This window comes from Ranitomeya imitator, chromosome 8 (genome assembly GCF_032444005.1).
Source record: "Ranitomeya imitator isolate aRanImi1 chromosome 8, aRanImi1.pri, whole genome shotgun sequence".
Lineage (NCBI taxonomy): Eukaryota > Metazoa > Chordata > Amphibia > Anura > Dendrobatidae > Ranitomeya > Ranitomeya imitator.
Window position 1 is genome coordinate 142,876,472 of NC_091289.1, and position 17,653 is coordinate 142,894,124.

The window sequence follows — 17,653 nt, forward strand, 5'->3', positions numbered from 1 at the left end:
TTTGAGCACTTTATATTTGTGTATGTGTTGATTTGTTGGGTTCTAATGTTTTAATATATGGTTATTAAAAGCTAAGTTTTAATATTGGTAACCCTCAATAGCTGAAGGCATCCGTTTTCTCCAGAGGGCGTTGTCAAGTGTGGATTACTCTACACTATTGCTGGTTGCGATCTTGCATCAGGTCAAAAGTGGTCAGTTCTGGCTCTTATTTTATTCCTGCTGCTCCCCAAGTACTCAAATTTTTTATTTTTTCCATTCCACTATACGGTTCCAGAAATATGGGCCTTTTTATTCAGTGCATTTTTTTTTTAGTCTTTGCTAAAGGGGTGTGGCTCACAGGGTAATTATGCAGGGCAGCCTAAAGACACACCCCCAGAAAAATCCCACGAGCCACACCCCTTTGTAAAGGCCACAAAAATTAGCACCAAACTATAAAGGCTGAAATCTCTGCAACCGTATGTCGGATTTAAAAAAAACAAAAATCTGAATACTTGGGGGAGCAGCGGGAATAAAATAAAAGCAAAATCTAGCCACTTTTGCCCTGGTGATCGGTCTCCTTTAGCTGATGGCTACACGGTGCAACAACCTGAAATACGGCGCAGATTTTCTCTCCTGGCGCTAACAGTTTAGGCACCATATTGGAAGGCTGTCCGCTAACCACACAGCCGGGTACTCTGGGATATCACATCTAGGTATACAGCTAAGATTTTTAGCTTTTTTTTTTCCACGGTAACTCCACGTGGGACACATTTGGATTGCAAAGGGTAAATTTCACAATAAATATCTGTAGATTTCGCTGACTTGCTTTGACCCACGTGAAGCAGCCCTTAGAGTTTCACCGGGGAAAACAGCGGGATCGCGAATTATAAGGCTATGTGCACACGTTGCAGATTTTGCTGCGGAACCGCAGCAGTTTCCAATGAGTTTACAGTACAATGTAAACCTATGGGTAACCAAAAACGCTGTGCACATGCTGAGAAAAAAACCGAGCGGAAACGCAGCGTTTTATTTTCCGCAGCATGTCAATTCTTTGTGCGGAATCCGCAGCGTTTTTACACCTGCTCCAATAGAAAACTGCAGATGTAAAACCGCAGCGGAATCCGCAATAGAAACTGCGATAAATCCGCAGGAAAAAACGCAGCGGTTTTGCACTGTGGATTTATCAAATCCGCTGCGGAAAAATCCGCAGAGGAGCTTTCTACATGTGCACATACCCTAAAAAGGATTCCTGGAACTTCCGAGCACACTGACAAAATACCGTGAAAACCGCGCTACTTCTCATTCTAATAGGATACAATGACTTCTAGTAACCCATGAAGGCGTTACCCACCCGGACTGGAAACACATTATAACCCTCCAGGGTGGAAATTCAGTCAGGGACCATTTCACTTTTCAATTGAGAAATTGGAGGAAATTATTTAATAGTGGTGAGCTCGCGGGACAATGCAATCATCCTGCAGGAATGCAGAGCTGCAATCCGAATAATACATCACGATAACGCTACCTGGTCAGAAGAGTTTACAATTTAGCCATCTAGAAAGGAGCAGGCACCTACACTGAGAATCAGAATAGGTGGCAGCAGTCACAGTTGTTATCCAGCCCCAAAATCGAGGGGGACTAGAGGCGCCCCATATCACCATGCCTTGAACTTCAGTTTTAGCCTTATGTCCAATTTACCTACATAAAAATTCTAAATCTTAAAAAAAAAAACAAACATTAAAATAATTGCATTGCTTATCCAGTACAGGACTGCATTCACTTCCTTTGGGCCTCAGAGCTGAAATCTCTCAGTATTTCTCCTCTCTCTCGTGATTTCACTCTAGGAAGTTACATCTTTATACCAGACACCCGTCTCACGGCATTGTAGGATTTCAGCTAGGCTATTAGGGAGTGTAGATGGAGCAGAATTATGAATACAGCTCTGGAGTGAGGTATAACCAAACATAATACAAAGTATTTAGAAAGTTGAGATTTTACACAAATATGTAAAATTATATAAATAGATTGAAAGTTGATAGGGGTTATGCTGCACCTCTCTTTTTCTCCCAATCTGACATTTTTTTCCCTTAGCTTCCAGAATGAAAGAATGGACTGGCAACAATCTATTAAAAGGGACTGATTGCATAGAAGAAACCTGCTGACAGTAGTATGCATTAGGGGCAGATACCCTGATTCCAGCGTTGTGTCACTTATTGGTCTGCATGTTGTCATTTTGATGCAATCACTGTTTTATCTAATGCAGATCTAGCAGTGCCCAGAATGCCGAGCTCTGTGTAACCCTGCCCACACCACTGGCTCTGTACACTGTGCAGAGGCAGAAAGCTGCTTACCAGTGGTGAGGGCAAGGTTATAGAAAGCAGTTGACAAAGAGGCACCAGACACCTAGTCCTGCAGGGATAATCTCCTGCTGATAAAACTCTCTTCATTGAAACTACAAAACACAGCGTAGTCAGTGACACATCACTGGAATCAGGGCCTCTGCCTCTACATCATGTTGCTCTAAAAACTACATAACAAAAACCTGAAAGCTGCCACTGGTGGAGGTGGGATTTTACAGAGCAGGAGGACTAGGAGGCATGAGACAACTTGTCCTGTAGGGATAATCTCCTGCTGATAAAACACTGATTTTATAGAAATAACAACACCGTCCAGTAACTGACACATCGTTGAAATGAGGGCCTCTGTCTGTATATCATGCTGCTCTCAGGTTACATAACAAAACCTGCTGACAGATTAAGTAGGTGATGGGATTTCAAAAATAAAAAAAACATTTTAAAGATAAAAGCAACACATTTATCAAATATGTAGAAAAAAATAAATAAAAAGATGGTCCCGTTACTTTGTAAATCTTTGGCACTTTTGGGAGTATGTTGCAAGCCCTTTAGGACGCGGCGTGCACAACTTCCTTACTATGCTGGAATATGTATCCGATCCCTCCCGAGGCAAACAAATATAACCAAGAAGCATGGAGACGGGTACAGTCGACTTTCCAGCTGTCACCCACAGACTTACTGTCTGATCTTGTCATTCCTTGGTCCAAACTTAGGTGCAGAAGGTCCCCTCCTGGCAAGAGAGAACATTCAGTGTCAGTATCATATGGTGTGACCTCAGCTCTCCGCATCCACAGCAAACTGAGAAAACAACACAGACCCCATGAATGTGACAAAAGACCACATTCATTTCCCATAGCCGGCAATCCTGTAAGTCCAGGAGTATCGCCTGTGACATTGTGCTGGATGCAACTGCCTAAAAATGGAAGTAAAGGAAGCCCCTGCTATCTCGGAGTCTCCCGCACGACCCGGTGTGTTGTAGGTAGGTTGCAGAGGGGAATTAGAGGGGCGCGGTAGTTACCTAATCTGCCCCCGCACAGCAGCCATACAGCAGGTCAGGCAGATATTCCTGTTCCCTTGAGAGTTTCTTTTAATCCCATTGTCACTGACCTCCTCATCCTACACAGAGGCGCGGAGCATCATGCAGCTCAATAAGGGGGGCTGCGAGGCGACTCATAGTCCAAAAAAAATATGACAATTTAGGGCACAGTTACATGAGGAAATAAAATTATCTTCCTGGAATTGAGGGGAAAAATTAGACATTGTAATAGAGTAATAAAAAAAGCATCTGATTCCAGGAATGATTGGGAAGTTACATGGCTTGAAACCTTAAATAGATCAAGGATCATTTTTCTTTTCTGAAGATACTAAATTTGTGCGCTTTCAACATAAAGGAAGAAGTGCAGGATGAACACACATCACAGTGACTACATGGCAAAACAGCGGGACAGTGTGAACACACTGTGCTACGGGGATGGACCGGCCGCGAGGAGGAAAGGAGGGAGCCGGGGACGGCCGCGAGGAGGAAAGGGAGCTGGGGACGGCCGCGAGGAGGAAAGGGAGCTGGAAGCGGGGCCAAAGGGAGGAGGAAATGGAGCTGGAAACCAGGCAACCTCAATCAGGAATTCAAGCTTGGAACCGGAAAATCACGAGGAGGAAAGTGAGCTGGGAACTGGATGACCTGGAGCAAAAAAGCAAGCTGAGAAGGAGGTGGCTTGGAACAGGAAACAGAGCTGGGAAGGTGAAAACTCAGAAGAGAGCTGGTAAGGGAGGAAGAGAGCTAGCCCAGCCATACAGAAAGCATAGCTCAGCACACATTTGAGACTTGGGAAAGGCCTTCCCCCTCCCAAATCATTCCACAAGAGTGCACAGGTTGTCATTAAGGCTGCTTTCACACATCAGGTTTTTTCTTTCAGGCACAATCCGGCAGTTTCAGGCACAACCCGGATCCGTTTTTTTCTTACGCCGGATCCGTTTTTTACCCATACAGTTGTATTAGCGCCGGATTGTGCCGGAAGGACATGCGTTTCATCCGTTTTGTGCCAGATCCGTCCCTTCAGGCTTTTTTGCCGGACACAAAAAACGTCTCCTGCAACGTTTTTTGTGTCCGGCAAAAAAGCCTGAAGGGACGGATCCGGCAATAAACGCATGGAACGGATGTGTGACTGAACGGATCCGGCGACTGAATCCGTTTTTTATACATTGAGCATGCCCAGAAGCTTTGTTTTTGTTTCTGGCATGGAATCTCTCTCTCTCACCCATGCGCAGTACAGAGAGCCGGATCCAGCTAAAAAACGGATCCAGTGCATCAGTTTTTCAGAATCTACACCGGATCCATTTTTTTGCAAATTTGCCGGATTTAGCCTGAAACCAAAAACCGGATGTGTGAAAGCAGCCTAACATTGCAACTCATCCCAACTCACTTTAAAGGGAGTCTGTCACCACATTTGACCTATCTAAACTATTAATATGGGCATACAGGTTATAGACTGCTGAAAGAAAGACCTCCCTGTGTGTCTCATATCAGCTGTGTTGTTGCTGAGAAATCAGCTTTTATCATTTTATATAAGTGACCTCTTCCAGGCTCCGATGCAGATGGTGATTGGAAGATAACTCTGCCCCCAGAGCTTATTTTACACAGGCGTTCCCAGTGTGAGACAAGTAACCAACACAGAACAGGAGAAATTAAATTTGTCTTCTAGAAAACACATTTTTGCAGTTCTCTGAGCTCTGCTGTGTTGTGACGATATGGCAGCCCTGTCTGCCTGTGAGCTGGAAGCTAAGAAGAGCCTGCAGATGTGTCAGTTATAATCAGGAGATTAGAGAGCGGCCATTACACATCACACTGGTAACTCCTCCTTCATGTAAAATAATCTGTGGAGGCAGAGTTATCTCCAGACACCCTCCACCCCGGAGCCTGGAAGATATCATTTATATTAAGTGATAAAAGATGATTTCTCAACAAGGCATCTGATAGGAGACACACAGGTAGGACTGTTCAGCAGTATATAACCTGTATGCCCATATTAATAGTTTAGACAGGTCAAATATGGTGACAGATTCCCTTAAATAGACCTTACTGTAGCTGCAATGCCAGTTACAATTTATGGATAGTTTAAAAAAAAAAAAAAAAAAGTGGTTACAACACTATTGCAAGTGTGAATTTGTGCCCCCCAGAAATATGGTTATCAAGACTCCCATGTAATCAGGTGACGGGGCAACAATAGATATTTGGAGGGCAAATTTTCGGATACCTGCAGTCACCTGATGAAGGCTCCGGTCTGACCTCCTCAATAAAAGTTATTTATTTTAATTACCACATGATCACCATTCCTGGCGGCAGCGCAATAATACATCTTATCACATGACATATGTAGGGTGGATGGGGCACCCTCCATGTAAGAACGCTGCTTTGTCATAGGTGTAATAGTGAAGTAATTCTGGTCCTGTCCCCCTACAGATAAAATAACTGGATGATGGTGGTGATCCTCAATAAACTCCCTTAGTTTCATGGCATGGGACTGCTCCTGGATTCTGGGTGTGATTCGAGTGGGATGGGGGGGGGGGTGACTTTTTGCCCAAATTAAACCATGAGCTCACATGTAATACGAAGTCAGGTAGACACCTAAAATGTATAAATTGAAAAAAAAAAAGTTAACAAGTACATACAAGAAGAAGTCTTCCTCCTCATCGGAGTCTTCCTCCAGTAGATTTCTCTGTGTTGAAAAACAAAATGAATACAAAATTAAAAAGTAAAAAAAAAAAAAAAAAAGGTAGAAAAAAAAATAATCACGATAATAAAAGCTGAACATGAAGATCCCGGCATGCGGGGCAGGTGCGTCAGGTTCCAGCAGACATTCACTGGTTTTCTCGTGGGGGACGTTGTCGTCCTCGCCTTAGACTACGGTTTGATCGTACACAAGATAATTAGAACGTGCGCAAATGATACAAGAGAAGGAGCAGAGTCTCGATAATAACTAAATAATTATATATCTGACACCGCAGGCACCCGAGCTCCAGGGCGACGGGTCAGCATCCTCCGCCCGGCGCAGGTGGTAATGCCATTTATATGGGCACTAAGCGTGCAAAGCCAGTACAGGAGCATTGGACATCAACCAATGGCACAATGTAGCATCTCCTAAAGCTAGCCAGTCTGATATTTATCACTTAAAGGGGTTGTGTTGGGCGAGCTTGTCGATCACTGAAGATCCAACCACTGAGACCCCCAGAGATCCCAAGAACGGGTCTCTAAAGAGATATCCAAGAACTGGACATTGAACAGGGGAGGAAATGCTCAACCTTCACTCCGCTCTTCAGCGCCCCGTTCCTGGGATCGGTGGGGTTCCCAACAGTCATCACCTATCCTATGGAGTAGGGATAACCAAACAATTTGGCACAAACCCTTTAAGTGAATAAATAAATCGGTTTAAAGGTGTAATCTGGCCATAAGAAAAAATATAAACCACAGCAGATGTGATAAAATAAAACACTAGTCAACCCAACCTCAATCCCCAGTGATCCAGTGCAGAAGGTGTAGCAGTGCTGATAACTGCTGCAGCCAATCACTGGCCATCGGTCACATGTAGTATTATTAGCATCATGGCTCACATGACTGGTGGTGCCAGTAATGCAGCATGAGACCACTGCAGCCAATCACTGGTTAGCAGTCACAGTCATGGCTGGTGGTGCCAGTAATACAGCATGAGACCACTGCAGCCAATCATGGCTGGTGGTGCTAGTAGTATGGCATGTGAGATACTGGTTGCTTGTAAAAGACAGGTTGTGCCATCGGAGCTCTGGCTCTCGGGGGGGGGGGGGGGGGGAGAGACTGTGTGTGTGTGTGTGTGTGTGTGTGTGTGTGTGTGTGTGTGTGTGTGTGTGTGTGTGTGTGTATATACGTACGTACATACATACATACATACATACATACATACATACATACATACATACATACATACATACATATATATTTATTAGCTGAAGAGCCCGGTGTTGCCTGGGCATAGTAAATATCTGTGGTTAGTTACAGCACCTCACACCTCTCATTTTCCCCCTCACATCTCTCATTTTCTCCCTCACTCCTCTCATTCCCCCCTAACACTTGTCATTTCAACCTCACATCTGTCATTTTCTGATCACTCCACTATTTTTCCCTCACTCATTTTGCACTCACACCTCTCATTTTCACCTCATCACCTCAGTATATACATGTATGTCATCTCCCTTATATATAGTATACATCTGTATGTCATCTCCTGTATATAGTATATACCTGTATGTCATCTCCCCTGTATATAGTATATACCTGCTGTGTGTCTATGTAGCAGAGGCGATCGCGTTGTGCCAGCTTCTAGCCTCGCATGGAGGCTATTGAAGCATGGCAAAAGTAAAAAAAAAAAAAGTAAAAAAAAAAAATGTGAAAAAAAAAAAAAAAAAATATATAAAAGTTTAAATCACCCCCCTTTCGCCCCAATCAAAATAAATCAATAAAAAAAAATCAAATCAACACACATTTGGTATCGCTGTGCTCAGAATCGCCCAATCAATTAAAAAAAGCATTAACCTGATCACTAAACGGCATAGCGAGAAAAAAATTCGAAACGCCAGAATTACTTTTTTAGGTCGCCGCGACATTGCATTAAAATGCAATAACGGGTGATCAAAAGAACTTATCTGCACCAAAATGCTATCATTAAAAACGTCATCTCGGCACGCAAAAAATAAGCCCTCAACCGACCCCAGATCACGAAAAATGGAAACGCTACGAGTATCGGAAAATGGCGCAATTTATTTATTTTAATTTTTTTTTAGCAAAGTTTGGAATTTTTTTTCACCACTTAGATAAAAAATAACCTAGTCATGTTAGGTGTCTATGAACTCGTACTGACCTGGAGAATCATAATGTCAGGTCAGTTTTAGCATTTAGTGAACCTAGCAAAAAAGCCAAACAAAAAACAAGTGTGGGATTGCACTTTTTTTGCAATTTCACCGCACTTGGAATTTTTTTCCCGTTTTCTAGTACACGACCTGCTAAAACCAATGATGTCGTTCAAAAGTACAACTCGTCCCGCAAAAAATAAGCTAAAAACTGAGCAACAAAACTTTTTGGTTTGTAAGATTTATGCATCTGTTAATAAATCCTGCTCTTGTTTGAAGTTTGAAGGCTCTAACTTATTTGCATCTTATTAAACCTGCTAAATCTGCAGGGGTTGAATACTACTTGTAGGCATTGTATATACATACATACATACACACACATACACACATACGTACATACTTTATCCTATTTTATTTTTCAGAACCCTTCCCAACTTTCAATGTCCCCTTTAAGTAAAATGACGAGTTGTGAATAAATATGGAGGAACGTCCAGCGAATATCCAGCCTGATTATAGTAACGTGTCTGCGATGTAATTGAGGTGCGTAAGTTCAGCAATACTAAAAATCCTGGCATCAGATGTCCTTCTGCTAAATTCAGTTTCCATCAACTCACAAATGTTCTCAGTACGGGGAACTGGACCTGACTATTACAGGAGGCCACCAACACCCCCCAATTCCTGAACACAAACAAAAAGCCATTGTTCTTCCAGGAGAAGATGTCATTCTGAGTGGAAACAAAGTCCAACCTTTCCCTGGTAAACAAGTTACTTCAGAGTCGGCCCGAGACTCCGTAGGTCCCGTCTGCTCAGGATTTACAGAAAGGGATTAAAGTCCAACTCAACTTATTACCCCGACTATAAAATACGAAAATTGTCTCTTCAGAGAGGAAGAGGACTAGAACTCTAGCGCCACCTATAGGAAGTAGCAGTCCTAACAGTAAATATCGACCCTTTAACGAGCCTTGTCACATGACTTCGGATAAATGACAAACCAGAATCTCAATTTGCAGACACTGTTTCGGGGTACTGCCCCTCGTCAGTGCAAATTGGAGATCTGGTTTGGCTGAGTGAGAGGCGTCTGACCGGGATCCAAGGGGTAACATTTCTCTGTGTAGAGTGACATGTCAAGCCTGGCATGCCAAGGTGAGGAGACTTACGGTAAGTCTTGCAACGCTCATCTAGGAAATTAAATATGCAAACTGTCTTTTCAGGGAGGAAGAAGACTAGAACTATAGTGCCACCTATTGGAAGTAGCAATACTAAAAGTTGATGTCTACCCTTTAACGAGCCTTGCCGCATGACTTGAGTTTCTGGTTTGATTTTTATTCTAAGTCATGTGACAAGTCTCATTAAAGGGTAGACTGTTATGGCTGGCAATCAGGCAACACAGCGTGCAGTAATCAGCGCACATACAGAGATCTGGCAATAACCCAAAACAATAGGACGAGCTCTGAGACGTGGAATCTCTGTAGACTGCAGTACCTGATCTATCCTCACACAACTGGAAGCAGCAGTGGATTGCGCCTATCAACTACCTATGCAACTCGGCACTGCCTGAGGAGCTGACTAGCCTGAAGATAGAAATACAAGCCTGACTTACCTCAGAGAAATACCCCAAAGGAATAGGCAGCCCCCACATATAATGACTGTTAGCAAGATGAAAAGACAAACGTAGGAATGAAATAGATTCAGCAAAGTGAGGCCCGATATTCTAGACAGAGCGAGGATAGCAAAGAGAACTATGCAGTCTACAAAAAACCCTAAAACGAAAACCACGCAAAGGGGCAAAAAGACCCACCGTGCCGAACTAACAGCACGGCGGTGCACCCCTTTGCTTCTCAGAGCTTCCAGTAAAAGATAATAACAAGCTGGACAGAAAAAACAGAAAACAAACTAGAAGCACTTATCTAGCAGAGCAGCAGGCCCAAGGAAAGATGCAGTAGCTCAGATCCAACACTGGAACATTGACAAGGAGCAAGGAAGACAGACTCAGGTGGAGCTAAATAGCAAGGCAGCCAACGAGCTCACCAAAACACCTGAGGGAGGAAGCCCAGAGACTGCAATACCACTTGTGACCACAGAAGTGAACTCAGCCACAGAATTCACAACAGTACCCCCCCCTTGAGGAGGGGTCACCGAACCCTCACCAGAACCCCCAGGCCGACCAGGATGAGCCACATGAAAGGCACGAACAAGATCTGGGGCATGGACATCAGAGGCAAAAACCCAGGAATTATCTTCCTGAGCATAACCCTTCCATTTGACCAGATACTGGAGTTTCCGTCTAGAGACACGAGAATCCAAAATCTTCTCCACAATATACTCCAATTCCCCCTCCACCAAAACAAGGGCAGGAGGCTCCACAGATGGAACCATAGGTGCCACGTATCTCCTCAACAACGACCTATGGAATACATTATGTATGGAAAAGGAGTCTGGGAGGGTCAGACGAAAAGACACCGGATTGAGAATCTCAGAAATCCTATACGGACCAATAAAACGAGGTTTAAATTTAGGAGAGGAAACCTTCATAGGTATATGACGAGAAGATAACCAAACCAGATCCCCAACACGAAGTCGGGGTCCCACACGGCGTCTGCGATTAGCGAAAAGCTGAGCCTTCTCCTGGGACAAGGTCAAATTGTCCACTACCTGAGTCCAGATCTGCTGCAACCTGTCCACCACATAATCCACACCAGGACAGTCCGAAGACTCAACCTGTCCTGAAGAGAAACGAGGATGGAACCCAGAATTGCAGAAAAATGGAGAGACCAAGGTAGCCGAGCTGGCCCGATTATTAAGGGCGAACTCAGCCAACGGCAAAAATGACACCCAATCATCCTGGTCAGCGGAAACAAAACATCTCAGATATGTTTCCAAGGTCTGATTGGTTCGTTCGGTCTGGCCATTAGTCTGAGGATGGAAGGCCGAGGAAAAAGATAGGTCAATGCCCATCCTACCACAAAAGGCTCGCCAGAACCTCGAGACAAACTGGGAACCTCTGTCAGAAACAATATTCTCAGGAATGCCATGTAAACGAACCACATGCTGGAAGAACAAAGGCACCAAATCAGAGGAGGAAGGCAATTTAACCAAGGGCACCAGATGGACCATTTTAGAAAAGCGATCACAGACCACCCAAATGACAGACATCTTTTGAGAAACGGGAAGGTCAGAAATGAAATCCATCGAAATATGTGTCCAAGGCCTCTTCGGGACCGGCAAGGGCAAAAGCAACCCACTGGCACGTGAACAGCAGGGCTTAGCCCTAGCACAAATTCCACAGGACTGCACAAAAGCACGCACATCCCGTGACAGAGATGGCCACCAGAAGGATCTAGCAACCAACTCCCTGGTACCAAAGATTCCTGGATGACCGGCCAGCACCGAACAATGAAGTTCAGAGATAACTTTACTAGTCCACCTATCAGGGACGAACAGTTTCTCGGCCGGACAACGATCAGGTTTATTAGCCTGAAATTTCTGCAACACTCTCCGCAAATCAGGGGAGATGGCAGACACAATGACTCCTTCCTTGAGGATACTCGCCGGCTCAGATAACCCCGGAGAGTCGGGCACAAAACTCCTAGACAGAGCATCCGCCTTCACATTTTTAGAGCCCGGAAGGTATGAAATCACAAAATCAAAACGAGCAAAAAATAACGACCAACGGGCCTGTCTAGGATTCAAGCGCTTGGCAGACTCAAGATAAGTAAGGTTCTTATGATCAGTCAAAACCACCACGCGATGCTTAGCACCCTCAAGCCAATGACGCCACTCCTCGAATGCCCACTTCATGGCCAGCAACTCTCGGTTGCCCACATCATAATTACGCTCAGCAGCAGAAAATTTCCTGGAAAAGAAAGCACATGGTTTGAACACTGAGCAACCAGAACCTCTCTGTGACAAAACCGCCCCTGCACCAATCTCAGAAGCATCAACCTCGACCTGGAACGGAAGAGAAACATCAGGTTGACACAACACAGGGGCACAGCAAAAACGACGCTTCAACTCCTGAAAAGCTTCCACGGCAGCAGAAGACCAATTAACCAAATCAGCACCCTTCTTGGTCAAATCGGTCAATGGTCTGGCAATGCTAGAAAAATTACAGATGAAGCGACGATAAAAATTAGCAAAGCCCAGGAATTTCTGCAAACTTTTTAGAGATGTCGGCTGAGTCCAATCCTGGATGGCCTGAACCTTAACCGGATCCATCTCGATAGTAGAAGGGGAAAAGATGAACCCCAAAAATGAAACTTTCTGCACACCGAAGAGACACTTTGATCCCTTCACGAACAAGGAATTAGCACGCAGTACCTGGAAAACCATTCTGACTTGCTTCACATGAGACTCCCAATCATCTGAGAAGATCAAAATGTCATCCAAGTAAACAATCAAGAATTTATCCAGATACTCACGGAAAATGTCATGCATAAAAGACTGAAAAACAGATGGAGCATTGGCAAGTCCGAACGGCATCACCAGATACTCAAAATGACCCTCGGGCGTATTAAATGCCGTTTTCCATTCATCTCCCTGCCTGATTCTCACCAGATTATACGCACCACGAAGATCAATCTTAGTAAACCAACTAGCCCCCTTAATCCGAGCAAACAAGTCAGAAATCAATGGCAAGGGATACTGAAACTTAACAGTGATCTTATTAAGAAGGTGGTAATCAATACACGGTCTTAGCGAACCATCCTTCTTGGCTACAAAAAAGAACCCTGCTCCCAATGGTGACGACGATGGGCGAATATGTCCCTTCTCCAGGGACTCCTTCACATAACTGCGCATAGCGGTGTGTTCAGGTACGGACAAATTAAATAAACGACCCTTAGGGAATTTACTACCAGGAATCAAATCGATAGCACAATCACAATTCCTATGCCGAGGAAGGGCATCAGACTTGGACTCTTCAAATACATCCTGAAAGTCCGACAAGAACTCTGGGATGTCAGAAGGAATGGATGACGAAATAGACAAAAATGGAACATCACCATGTACTCCCTGACAACCCCAGCTGGTTACCGACATAGAGTTCCAATCCAATACTGGATTATGGGTTTGTAGCCATGGCAACCCCAACACGACCACATCATGCAAATTATGCAGTACCAAAAAGCGAATAACTTCCTGATGTGCAGGAGCCATGCACATGGTCAGCTGGGCCCAGTACTGAGGCTTATTCTTGGCCAGAGGTGTAGCATCAATTCCTCTCAACGGAATAGGACACCGCAAAGGCTCCAAGAAAAATCCACAACGTTTAGCATAATCCAAATCCATCAGATTCAGGGCAGCGCCTGAATCCACAAACGCCATGACAGAATATGATGACAAAGAGCACATTAAGGTAATGGACAAAAGGAATTTGGACTGTACAGTACCAATAACGGCAGAGCTATCGAACCGCCTAGTGCGTTTAGGACAATTAGAAATAGCATGAGTAGAATCACCACAATAGAAACACAGTCTCTTCAGACGTCTGTGTTCGTGCCGTTCTACTTTAGTCATAGTCCTGTCGCACTGCATAGGCTCAGGCTTACTCTCAGACAATACCGCCAGATGGTGCACAGATTTACGCTCGCGCAAGCGACGAACGATCTGAATGGCCAAGGACATAGACTCATTCAAACCAGCAGGCATAGGAAATCCCACCATTACATCCTTAAGAGCTTCAGAGAGACCCTTTCTGAACAAAGCCGCTAGTGCAGATTCATTCCACAGAGTGAGTACTGACCATTTTCTAAATTTCTGACAATATACTTCTACATCATCCTGACCCTGGCATAAAGCCAGCAGATTTTTCTCAGCTTGATCCACTGAATTAGGCTCATCGTAAAGCAATCCCAGCGCCTGGAAAAATGCATCAACATTACTCAATGCAGAATCTCCTGGTGCAAGAGAAAACGCCCAGTCCTGTGGGTCGCCGCGCAAAAAAGAAATAATAATCAAAACCTGTTGAATAGGATTACCAGAAGAATGAGGTTTCAAGGCCAAAAATAGCTTACAATTATTTCTGAAGCTCAGGAACTTAGTTCTGTCACCAAAAAACAAATCAAGAATCGGAATTCTTGGTTCTAGCATCGATTTCTGATCAATAGTATCTTGAATCTTTTGTACATTTACAACGAGATTATCCATTGAGGAGCACAGAGCCTGAATATCCATGTCCACAGCTGTGTCCTGAAGCACTCTAATGTCTAGGGGAAAAAAAAGACTGAAGACAGAGCTAAGAAAAAAAAATGATGTCAGGATTTCTTTTTTCCCTCTATTGGAAATCATTGAATGGCTCCTTGTACTGTTATGGCTGGCAATCAGGCAACACAGCGTGCAGTAATCAGCGCACATACAGAGATCTGGCAATAACCCAAAACAATAGGACGAGCTCTGAGACGTGGAATCTCTGTAGACTGCAGTACCTGATCTATCCTCACACAACTGGAAGCAGCAGTGGATTGCGCCTATCAACTACCTATGCAACTCGGCACTGCCTGAGGAGCTGACTAGCCTGAAGATAGAAATACAAGCCTGACTTACCTCAGAGAAATACCCCAAAGGAATAGGCAGCCCCCACATATAATGACTGTTAGCAAGATGAAAAGACAAACGTAGGAATGAAATAGATTCAGCAAAGTGAGGCCCGATATTCTAGACAGAGCGAGGATAGCAAAGAGAACTATGCAGTCTACAAAAAACCCTAAAACGAAAACCACGCAAAGGGGCAAAAAGACCCACCGTGCCGAACTAACAGCACGGCGGTGCACCCCTTTGCTTCTCAGAGCTTCCAGCAAAAGATAATAACAAGCTGGACAGAAAAAACAGAAAACAAACTAGAAGCACTTATCTAGCAGAGCAGCAGGCCCAAGGAAAGATGCAGTAGCTCAGATCCAACACTGGAACATTGACAAGGAGCAAGGAAGACAGACTCAGGTGGAGCTAAATAGCAAGGCAGCCAACGAGCTCACCAAAACACCTGAGGGAGGAAGCCCAGAGACTGCAATACCACTTGTGACCACAGAAGTGAACTCAGCCACAGAATTCACAACAGTAGACATTGACCTTTAGGATGTGTGAGTTCACTGGCTGTGAACTCCCAGGACGTGTCTGACGGCACCGCGAGACCTTTCTCACGCTCACGGTGCCCTCAGACAGGAATAGGAGCTCATAGGGAGACACTTAGAAGACGCAGCTCAGTCTCTCTGCTGGATGGAAAGCTGTATGGTCGCATCATGCAACCTGCCATCTTGATGTGGCAGAAAGATGAGGAATATTGTTATTTCTTTTTTTTAACTCTTTTGCAGAAGACAATGGCGTTGGTGGAATGGGTGAGGTCGTAAGTATGGTTTAATTACGATTATTAAAGTAGTCTGTCATTCTTTCAATTAAAGTTTTTTTTCTGGGTATGTGTGTTTTTATACGATATGATTATGGGGTTAATAATGGGGGTGTCTTACTGACGCCTCTCCATTATTAACCTCGGGGCTTGATGTCACCTGACAATACAAAGGTGACATCAACCCCCCCCCCCCCAACTATCACCCCATTTGCCACCACTACAGTGCAAATGTGAAGAGCGAGGCTAAGTGCCAGAGTTGGCACATCTTAGAGATGCGCTTTTTTTTGGGGGCAGCTAAGAGCTGATGTTTTTAGCCGGGGATGGGGTTGGGGAGAGTATCCATGGCCCCTTCCTGGGCTATTCATATCAGCAAGCCTTTGCTGGTTATTAATTATAGGGAGACCCTATGTCATTTTATTTAAGGGTTCCCATTTTAATAGCCAGTAAAGGCTAAGTATACAGTTGTGAGCTGATATTAATAGCCTGGGAAGCTCCATGGGCATTACCCCCTTCCCAGGCTATAAACATCTGCCCCCAGTCGTCGGCTTTCCCTCTGCTGGTTAAGAAAATTACACGGGAGCACACACCAATTTTTTCAGAAAAATTATCTTTTATTAATTAAATACATGTCCAGTAAGCTGTACACACACTGTACTAATTGTAGTTGTCACTGACATCTGTATATCTACCTATTCTATATGTATTTACTGTGTGTAATCCATCTCTTCTATCCTGTCGGCTCCTGCAGTGATTTTACACTACACGGATGTTAAATTGCCGGTTTTTATTCTATGATATAGAATAAATAATTAATAACAAATATATAGCAAAAAAATCGCACTGCATTCAGATGTAAATCGGATGCTAGGTGTGAAAACTTGGAAGGTACTCGCATGACACTTGCATTACACTCATGCAACTTTCAGACCGATTTTTCATATGTTTGGTGTGACCCCGGCCTAAGACGCATTCAGACGTCCCTGCATTACATATATCTGAAAAAGGCCCACACTTACATAGCAGAGCCGTGTATCTAATCACCATCATGTGTGATACAGCCCATAGTGCCGCGTATCTAATACCCATCATCATGTGTGATACAAACCAGAGTTGCGTATCTAATACCCATCATCATGTGTGATACAGCCCATAGTGCCGCGTATCTAATACCCATCATGTGTGATACACTCTGTTGAGCCCTGTATCTAATCTCAGTGTGATACAGTCCATGTATCTAACCTCAACACATGAAACAGAAAGCAACACCAACAGTATGGTTAAAAGTGGAAAATAGCAAACCTTATTAAATTATTTCATATTTCATATCAAAAATGATAACATTAAAAAAATGTAAACATTAATACTTTAAATTTTTTCAGTTGTTGAAAAAAATTGCTTTGATGGCACATTCCCTTTAAGATTATCCTCTTTCAGAAAACCCCTGCTCTTCCAAAAACAACCTGTGCTTTACTCACCATTCCTAGTCCGCTGCCACGTTAACGGCACTGAAGCCAATCTGTAGAGTTCAGTGGCGAGTGCTGAGACTTCGGACACAGCTGCTAAACTCACTGACTGGCTGCAGCGCCGTCGACAGGACGCTAGTGCTGTAGACAGTAACAGACACCGGGAGAGGAGCAGCACATTTTTGGCAAAGTTTAGGACTCACAAATAAATTTCTGTATAACTTTTCTTTATTATTACATGAATTTAGAAAGAAAACAAAACGATTTTCTGCCTGGCCTTTACTACTTATTTTTTATACCACTCTAGATTAAAGGGGTTGTCCTGTCTCAGAACAAACATCTGCAGTCACTATTTCCCATGAGAGACAGTGGTCACGTGACTACAAGTACACAATCTGTACACTTGCAATCATGAGAGTAGCCAAGGACCCTCCCCCAATTGCCACGGGACCCCCATACAAGTTTTGTTGGTGTTGTTAAGAGAATAACCTATCCACAGGGTAAACAACTTGTTGATTAGTGGGGGTCCGAACTCCAGGGGCAGAATTAGGCATTTTAGCCCTACTAGAATGGAGAGGCGGTGCCCATGCTCGCCCGCTGGCGATTTCATGCCTTGCTTGGGCCCAGCAGTTCCATTGAGAATG

The 17,653-nt window shown here is 44.1% G+C and overlaps 1 protein-coding gene across 1 annotated transcript in view; it reads right to left on the reverse strand.

Annotated features, from left to right (window-relative positions):
• VAMP4 (vesicle associated membrane protein 4) overlaps window positions 1-17,653 on the reverse strand; it is a 42,905-nt gene that overhangs the window by 13,503 nt on the left and 11,749 nt on the right. Inside the window, exons 3-4 of the mRNA XM_069737486.1 lie at window positions 6,000-6,046; window positions 3,013-3,063 (exon numbers count right to left, since the gene is read on the reverse strand). Coding sequence (XP_069593587.1) covers window positions 3,013-3,063; window positions 6,000-6,046 — 98 coding nt within the window. The remainder of the gene's footprint in view (window positions 1-3,012; window positions 3,064-5,999; window positions 6,047-17,653) is intronic.